Here is a 9190-nt window from a genome sequence, read left to right as displayed (position 1 = left end):
TATAATTGGACGCGAGACGTCTGCTACTATGAAGCGCCACGTTACCGCTCTGCGAAGACCGATGTTCAAATTAAGTGTTATAATACCGAATGTATTAATGGGCGTTCCATTGGCTGCTATGAGTTGATAACCGGTCGCCATCTTCGTAGTGGTGTTACCTCTGTGCGGGTAAACTGAGACTTCGGAGCCCGTGTCCACCAAAAACTGGGTGCACGAGGGTCGGTCTTTAATGAAGAGGCGGTACGATGGTGGAAGAGAGGCGCTTTCCGCCGCTAACGTCTCTCTGGTTCGTTTCCCGCTAGTTTGCAATACGGTGCACATTTTTCAGCGAGGTTACCGTACTTTTTATGGTACCTGCAAATGTTACCGGCTGCAATTGCCGGGGAAACTGATCTGCTCCTGTTGTTATGTGAAGGAAAGCGTTTTCGTCCATTTACTTGTCGGCTGTCCAAAAGTTTCTGCAGGCATTTAGTATTGTGCGCTAGTTGTTGCTCTACGTCTGAAGACACGGCGCTTTGAGTATTTGCGAACGATGTTGCGGCTACGTGACTGGCAGGGGACGGTCTGAGTACGTCATGCAAGCGGTCAGCGGCTTCACCAAATTCTTGTAGCTCGGCTGAACGTTGTGCAACTAAACATGCACGCATTTGGTCGGGCAGGTGTGAGAGCCACCTTGCTCTTAGTACTTCCCCATTAATGTCTGGAACTAGACTACGCAGGTGTCGAAGATGTTGAGAGGGTGTCTTGTCACCGAGACACTCGCCGTCCAGCAGCTGAAGGAGTTTTGCTTCTCTTGATTTGGAATAACAACCAACCAACGCTGCCTTTAATTTTTGGTAGGGATTGTGAGCAGGTGGATTTAAAATAATATCCTCTGCATCGGCAGCTATGCGCGTGTCAATTAGCGGAATCGTGTGGTGGAATTTGTCGACCTCGTTTTTAATATTATGGTTCCGGAACTGGGATTCTAATTGCGCGAACCAGAGTCCCGGCCTGTCTTGATTGAAACTAGGAACCCGAATTGTCGCAGGGACAACGTTATCGTCCAAAAATATCGATGGTTTGGGCAGGAGTGGTGTTACGTCGTCAGCTGGCATTTCGATGGGGAAAAAATTAAAATAATAATAATAAAATGTTTAATTATTTTTGCAAATGTCTTGCTGTGCGAAATGGTAATCCAAAATTTCTTCGCCACTGTGTTGTCTTAGCGCCTTGCAGGTTATGTTGCGTGACTTGTAGAACGGTTTCAGTTAGCGGTACGGCCTGTGGTTGGTAACGGGATGATTTAATTTCCGTTGGTTGCGCCAAGGTAACTGCTAAATTTCTTGCGGTTTTTTTTATGTCGGGGTCACCAATTGTAGGAATCGCGGTATTTTATTATGTACGTCTGGTCGACGTGACTACGAAAATCCAATTCATTCTATTACATCGCAGAACATACTTATATATCATAGGTTTGAGGAGATCGTCAGGATCTCCGCAATATGTAAAGTACATTGTTAAAATAGTAGGAGTAAGAGAGATAGCATAATATAGCATAGTAATGTTAGAATAATAATGTAAAGTAGAATGAAGGATAACTCAACCCTTAGTTGAATACATACAAGTGAACTTAATATTAACCTTTATGTGAACAGTTTGGTAAATAAAATTATTATATAAATTATTATTATTATTATATAAATCGATATATTATATAAATTGTTTAATCTGGGAATCGCCACATATATACCAGTGCTGTCCATGATGGAAAGAATAATGAGATGCCGCCTATCGCGGTCCCGTTACTTTGCGCTCAGCGAATTTGACAACTAGTTACGTGATTTTAGCTCCAGTATGGCCAGTTTACCATTTTCGTAACTTGATTTAGCATTTTTTTTTTTGTTATTTAGTCTCGGAGTTTTAGTTCTTTCTTCATGACATTTTTCTAGCTGTTCTAATTAAAATGTCATGTTTATAATTTTGTAAAATATAAATTTTTTAATAATTATTTAAATAATTCACTCAGTTTTATTTAGCTTTACTTTTTTTTAACATCTGGTGGCATTGACCGCGATTGCAGGTGTTGTTGGTGTTCTTCTGCTTTCGGCAATCAAATCTCTCTCTCGCTACTGCAGTGTTGCCTAGAGGTGGATATAAAAACGCACTAAAATGCCCATTCAAAGAAAATAACCCAACAAATTTTTATTGAATCACTTAAAGAACTTTGTATGCGAGACAAATTGGCTTTAAAATGTGCGTTTTTTTAAATAAATGTGTTATGCTTATGTACAATTTAATTTATGAGGTTTTTTTGTTAAGCGAGACTCTTTTGTTAAGGGAACGACTTTTTTGCTATATTTGAAGTTATGTAACTAGATAAGGTACTCTTTTCGTAAAAATGTCAGTATGGTTTCTTTAGTATTTTCTGGTATTTTCTTGTTTATTTTTAAAATGAATATAACTCTTAATGTCCTATGTCTCACTAAGGATTGATGACCGGAAGAAACGATTACACCTCTATGGTTTTAATTCGCATTCAATAAATTCAAAGGCTTTTTAGAATGTGTAAAAAGGTTTTCAATCTTAAGAAGAGTTGAGAGAGGGGCATTTAATATTCTTCCATAACCTTAAAAGGAGCAAAAAATTAAATTCACACTTTCAAAACTAATTTTCATTAGCACTAAAATCTTCTCAGAGTGGCCTTTTTTAAACTTCTTTTGTATAATAATACAGTTTTTTTTCAACTTAAGTCTCGGTAGCCTTAAATTAAAAACAAAAAGAAACAAACACCAAACTTAAAAATTGTCGCATTTTCGGTATAAAAAAGCACTAAATTTATTGCGAAGAGCAAATGGTTGGCAATACTGCACAACTCAGCAAACGTGACGTCAAGCACGCTCTGATGGGAGCAATCTTCTTTCTACCATTCTTGAGTGCTGTCCAGAATGAAAAATGTGAGTGTATAAGTGAGAACGAGAGAATGGGAGCAGCCCAGTAGGAAATTTAAACCAAAATAAATAAATATTGGATTGGAGTAGAAAATTTGGAACGCTATGTAACTCCTTATATATATTTGGGTTTGTAAATCTATATTATATCTCTAATAAAATCTTTAATATGAATATTTTCGTCGCAGCTTCTCAATAAAAGTACATTCGATAAATTCGAAAAATTTTTAGACAAATGTTTTTAACAAAACACCATCTATAAAAGGCCGGCCTTGTTTAGCAATATATAAGCTGATCATGGAAGATAGCTCGGCTTTCATTTTTATATTTGATTGCTTAACAACTTCCTCATTTTCTACTTTAGCCAACCACCTTTTGAATTTTTCCAAAAAGTCTAACTTTTTTTCTTCATATAATCCCTGACTATCTTTTTTGTCTAAAATTTGTATATTTTTGTGTGAGGAATCGAAATGCCTTTTGATATTACATCTATAGCCTCTTTTGAACGACTTGTAACATAAAAGGCATAGCAAGTCGCCAAAGGAATTTCTAGCACAAAAAAAAGTTCTCACAAGGCATTGTATTGCATACACTAAGTGTCGCGGACAAACTTGGTGCAGAGAACGTTAAATATAGAGAATTCTCACGAGCTACGAATGGTGTGAATTATCAAAAATGAAGTCTAACCGCGGCCGGGGTATGGTAAAACTTTTAACAGAGCTGATTGCAGTGAATTCTCTCTTCCTATATTGGCTCTGCACACAGAAAACGTTCTCTGTATATCATAACATTCTCTGCTTTTGCTTCTATGGAAAATCAAATTGATGAATAGCCGACGGCATTTTGCAAAGAATTTGCTTGTGCTTTTCTACATATGTTCCCTTGATGAATGAGAATTTATTCAACTAAATGATTATTGATGAATAATTTGAATATTTATTATATGTGCCAACATTTCAAATCAAAGTAACTTTAATATTTTGATTTAATTTAAAAAAATGCATTATAAAACGACCTCTCACATCTTGGTATGTGCATTTTAGTAAATTGAAAACTATACAAATTTGATGAAAATTTTTACTAATTTTTTGAGTCGAAATTAATTCATAGAGCATACAAGTGCTTTGGTATTTTGACATATGTATGTAAATATACGTACAGTGAAATTCCCCATTACGGACAGTCCTTATAACCGGACAGCTCCAATAACCGGACAAATTTTGGGTACACAGGTTTTTCATTCATTTTTTCATACAAATATCATCCTAATAAACGGACACTCTAATAACCGGACGCGGACAAAGTATTTCAAACCATTTTCATAAAAAAATTTCTCATAAACGGACAAAATTCAAAAATATCACAAGCAAGCTTTGTTGTTCATTATAAAAATGAAATAGGTGATTCCCCTTTTAACATGTATGCACACATTCAAGTCCTGTGTTTTAAATTAAGAGTAGTTTTCCATTCAGTTTGTTAAGTCAGTTGCATACGAATGGTTGCGCTCAAAGTTCGTAATAATACGGCGCCGAAAAAGAAGGCTATTAAAGAAAAAATGGAAATTATTAATGTTTTCAAAAAAGATAAATTATCAGTACGTTGGTTGCAAAAAGGTAAAGTACAGTCAGCCCAAAAATTTAATGGTAGGTACACGTTTCTTTTGCTTTGAAAGGTTCAATATTGGCAAAACACTAGCTGCTGAAATCAATAAAAATAAAAAAAAAATTCGTTCTAAATGGGAGTCTGGAGTTAATGTTCATCAAAAGCGAAGCTTTCTTAAAGAAGGCGGCTCTGAAATAGACAAGATGTGTTTTAATTGGTTCGCTAAAGCTAGAAGTCAAAACATTCCGATTTCTGGTCCCATTTTGAAAGCAAAGGCAATGGAAATTGCAGGCAAACTGGGTGTACCTAATTTTAATGCTTCAGATGGATGGTTAAACAAATGGCGAATAAGGAATAATGTTGCTTTCAAATGCGTATCTGGTGAAGCTGCAGATGTAAACCAGACCGGTTACAAGCCTCAAGACATTTAGAACGCAGACGAAAGTGGGCTCTTTTTTCGTGCCTTATCTGACAAAACCCTCGCCCTTCCGAAAAATGCGTGGGCGGTACACTATTAAAGTAAAGACTCACAATTTTGTTCTTTGCTAACATGGCTGGAGATAAGGAGCTGCTTTTGGTTATAGGTAAAGCAGCCCGTCCTCGATCTTTTAAACATGTTCCAATCGCAAAACTGCTAGTGGATTGGAAGTCTAATAAAAAAGCATGGATGACTCGAGAAGTAATGAGTGAATGGCTGCAGCAGTTCAATCGAAGAATGAAAGCCCAGAATCGAAAAATTATCTTGTTTTTAAATCACGCTGCTTCTCACCCAAAGGAATTAAACTTAACCAACATAAAAATTATTTTCTTGCCGCCAAATACAACGGCAGTTAGCCAACCCCTTGATCAAGGTATAATCCAAAATTTTAAAACTTTGTATAGAAGCTTAGTTTTAAAACCATAGTATTGAAATGTAAAAACTTGTACAATGTACTTAATCGATATATGTACATATAAGTATTTATATGCAATACTAAAGTATACAAATATTCTTTACTTCCAAAAATTTCTTAAATAAACTATGTACATTACAATTTATATGTGTGGTATATATTTTGTGACTTCATCCCTTATAAGCGGACATCTCCCATAGCCGGACAAAAACACTGCGACGGTGAGTGTCCCGTTATAAGGAATTTCACTGTATATCAATATATACATACATATGTATATCTATTATGTTAGCTATGTTTGTGCAAAAGTTCAATTGGATCTTCAATTCTTATAGTGTTACATATGTATGTACAATATATATGTATGTGCATACGCACTTGCAGGAACCTTGACCTATCTCACGACGCATCGTCTTATCATATTTACATTTGAATATGCATTCATTTGTTCCTTTGCAAACGAAATTTTTTTCAATTTAGATTTATTACATGGAATAATATATGTATGCATTTTATAGATAGCATAAAACTTTGAAATTTAAAATAAATAAAAGAAAACTTCAAAGAAACGTATGTATTTGCATATACATATATTATATATTTGTTATTTTTGGACAAAAAGAAAATGGGCATTGTTATACATTTGTTTGAAATAAAATTGACCAACAGCATTTTGCAAGGCATTTGAGGCATTACGTTTTTATTTCTGTTCTGTAATTTTTCATCCACATCCTATTGCAGGAGGTATACAAGCATGGTTTGTATACAAGTTTTGATATTCAAAATAAATAAAAGAATAATTTTAATAAACCCAAGATATCCTCCATATTTACATATTTTATAGGATAAAAAAGCATATTCGTATGTTACCGTAAGTATGTATATTTGGATTAGTAACAAAATCCGTTTAAACTGTTTCTTACTACAAACATATGTATGTACATGTATACATACACATGTGAGAAACAATTAAACAAAAGTTCAATGTACTGAAGCAACCATGACCTACCTCACGTATTGGCATATTGATGCCCTATTGTATGTATGTCCGTACATACATATACATACATCCTCGACTCCCAGCAAAACTATGCTTATTAGTATATACATACATATGTATGTACATACAACAGCACACACAAAGCACTGGCTTTATGCCTCTGCACGCGTATGTTTCCAAAGCTAAAATTATAAGCCTAGCGACTGCAAGAACAAAATACATTCATAGGCGCAGTCGCAGCGGTCAGATTTTTTTAGTCGCAACGACGCTGAAAAATCCAAAATATTCTATAACACTAATATTACGTTTCCACCAAAAGCAAACACCGTGTTTGCAGGAGTTGTGTTTGGGAGAACTGTCAACTGTTTCCACCGAAAGTTTGGGAGAAACTGTGTTTGAACTGTCTTTTGTTGACATTGTGAAATAAAAATTATAAAAATTGATAAAATTATAAAATGGTGCATACAATTCAATTTGTTATGTTGATTTTATCATTTTATTTTAAAATAATTGATAGTGAGTTGGTCACATATTATTTAAAAAAAAGGTTAAGGGAAAATAAAATAATTTTAAGCGTTGCTGCCAATTTAATGCGTTCGCAAAGTGTATGGTCTTTGGTATGGTAAACAGATTTATGATACATTATTTGTGTATAATGTACATGTATATTTTAGGAACATTCCAGTACCTTTTGGGAAGTAGACTGCCAGAGTAATGGGGACAAGTTTTTCAAAGATAATTTCCGAATGGAAAGATCCTGCTTTGAAAAATTGTGCAGCAAACTTGAAAAAATAGCCAAAAGAAAAACGAACTATCGAAACCCGATTTCACTAAAAAAGCGCGTGGCAATTGCTCTGTATGCACTGGGATCTTCTAGGGAATACAGATCAATTGGACATTTGTTTGGAGTAGGCAAAGCAACTGTTTGCAAAATACTCATCGAGTTTTGCAATGAAGTTGGGACATCTTTGGCTCCAATATATTTGAAAAATTTTCCACTGACAAGGGCGCAAATTGAGAATGGAGTCGCAGATTTTAATGCAATGGGCTATCCACAATGTATTGGAGCAATAGGTAGGTTTATAAGTAATGCGATAAAAATAACGTTTAATCAAAAGCATCTTTATTATACAGATGGATGTCATATTGAAATTCATCCAAGAAAGGAAGAAGCCATTGATTACTACAACTACAAAGGGTGGTATTCCGTAGTACCATTGGCTTTGGTAGACGCAAAATATAGATTTGTTTATATACATTGCGGCAGTCCTGGAAGATGCAACGACTCCGGAATTTTTGAAAAATCATCGCTAAAGCGCGAGTTGCAAAGTTGTGCACTTCTTGATGAATTGAGCTTGCTGTATGGATCCACAAAAATACCAGTCCATATTATAGGGGACTCTGCTTTTCGTCTCTCTCAGCATTTAATGAAGCCATATCCGCATAGTGTGACCAATACACCCGAACAAAAAAAATTCAACTATAGATTGTCTAAGTGCCGGCGTGTTGTGGAAAATGCTTTTGGCCATTTAAAAGCCCGGTAAATACAACTTAGAGATTCTAATATTTTTAAAAATTGGTAATACAGGTTCTATTTTAGATTTAGGAGAATTGGAAAAGGCGTGGATAACCACATCAAAAATGTAAACACAGTTATTTCATGTGCATGTGTTTTACATAATTTTTTGATTGCTGAGAAGGATTTAATTTTGGAAAATTGGCTAGTGGAAATGCATCGCGATTCCAGGCGCAATATTCAATACGGCACCAATGCAGTTGACCGATCTGAAGGAGAATCGATAAGAAATGCGTTAAAGGAATATTTCAGTGAGTAATATAACTTTTTTCATCTAGATTCTCCCGTATGTTTTATTAAATTAACCATAATTTATTGGTTGAAAAGGTTATTTGGTTTAAACAATTTTATCTTCAAACCAAATATTTATTTAAATATTTCGACCTACAAAAGCCACAAAGAGTCCAATTGATTGAATTTGAAAAACAACTTTTCACCAGAACAATAAAATTTCTAATACATAATTTTATAAAATAACATTTTATTCATTTTTGAAAAAAGATAGTAGTAGGCACATAGTGCAACTTTAAAAGGCACAATTCATTAAAACTTAAATATCATTTCACATATTAATTTTTAAGAAAGAAAACTAACCACACTTTTTGTCAATAACTCAATAGCAGCAACCTTTTTTTTCTCGATTTCAATTAACTCAGCAGTTAATTTATTGTTTTCCGTCATACAAGATTTAATAGTTTCGTTTAATTCACTTACTTTCGCATTTTTTGTTTTTGCTGCAGGTGCGGAAGCTTCGTTCAGTGCTGGAGACGATGGTGGCGAAAATGAAAACGAAGCAGACGGAGCAGCTGAAAATGAGGAGCATGAAGGTGATATCGGCGAATTTGATGGAGCTGGCGAAGCAACCGAATCAGGCATGCCTACATATATAAATAGAAATTAACATTATACAATTAGATGTAAATACAAATAAAATTACATATATAAATAAAAGAAATACCTGTTATACTATCCGCAACGAGTTGATTCAGTATTCCTGAGGAAAGATTGAAGACTTGTTTGGCCAGCTTAATATTATATTAATAAAATTAGATGTAAATACAAATAAAATTACATATATAAATAAAAGAAATACCTGTTATACTATCCGCAACGAGTTGATTCAGTATTCCTGAGGAAAGATTGTAGACTTATTTGGCCAGCTTAAGAGCTAAAACGGCCAACTCCAAAT

The 9190-nt window shown here is 34.6% G+C and overlaps 2 protein-coding genes across 2 annotated transcripts; one reads left to right on the top strand and one right to left on the bottom strand.

Annotated features, from left to right (window-relative positions):
- Nucleotides 1-272: 272 nt before the first annotated feature.
- Nucleotides 273-1097, bottom strand: LOC128870324 (uncharacterized). The gene has a single exon (XM_054112935.1). It carries the CDS (start codon nucleotides 1095-1097, stop codon nucleotides 273-275), a length of 825 nt encoding a protein of 274 aa, XP_053968910.1.
- A 6195-nt stretch (nucleotides 1098-7292) lies between these two features.
- Nucleotides 7293-8969, top strand: LOC128869318 (putative nuclease HARBI1). The gene is made up of 4 exons (XM_054111845.1): nucleotides 7293-7499; nucleotides 7560-7965; nucleotides 8026-8252; nucleotides 8742-8969. Exons 1-4 carry the CDS (start codon nucleotides 7469-7471, stop codon nucleotides 8900-8902), a joined length of 825 nt encoding a protein of 274 aa, XP_053967820.1. The 5' UTR covers nucleotides 7293-7468; the 3' UTR covers nucleotides 8903-8969.
- The last annotated feature ends 221 nt before the right edge of the window (nucleotides 8970-9190 follow it).

Source organism: Anastrepha ludens, chromosome X (genome assembly GCF_028408465.1).
Source record: "Anastrepha ludens isolate Willacy chromosome X, idAnaLude1.1, whole genome shotgun sequence".
Lineage (NCBI taxonomy): Eukaryota > Metazoa > Arthropoda > Insecta > Diptera > Tephritidae > Anastrepha > Anastrepha ludens.
Note: the sequence above shows the minus strand (reverse complement) of the source record. Positions and strands in the feature narration are given on the sequence as shown.

Bases quoted from the DNA above. Each gene is read 5' to 3' on its own strand.
- LOC128870324 (XM_054112935.1), bottom strand. From the start codon at position 1,097: ATGCCAGCTGACGACGTAACACCACTCCTGCCCAAACCATCGATATTT.
- LOC128869318 (XM_054111845.1), top strand. From the start codon at position 7,469: ATGGGCTATCCACAATGTATTGGAGCAATAG. The intron at 7,500-7,559 runs GTAGGTTTATAA...TTTATTATACAG, and splicing joins ACAATGTATTGGAGCAATAG to ATGGATGTCATATTGAAATT. The intron at 8,253-8,741 runs GTGAGTAATATA...TTTTTGCTGCAG, and splicing joins TGCGTTAAAGGAATATTTCA to GTGCGGAAGCTTCGTTCAGT.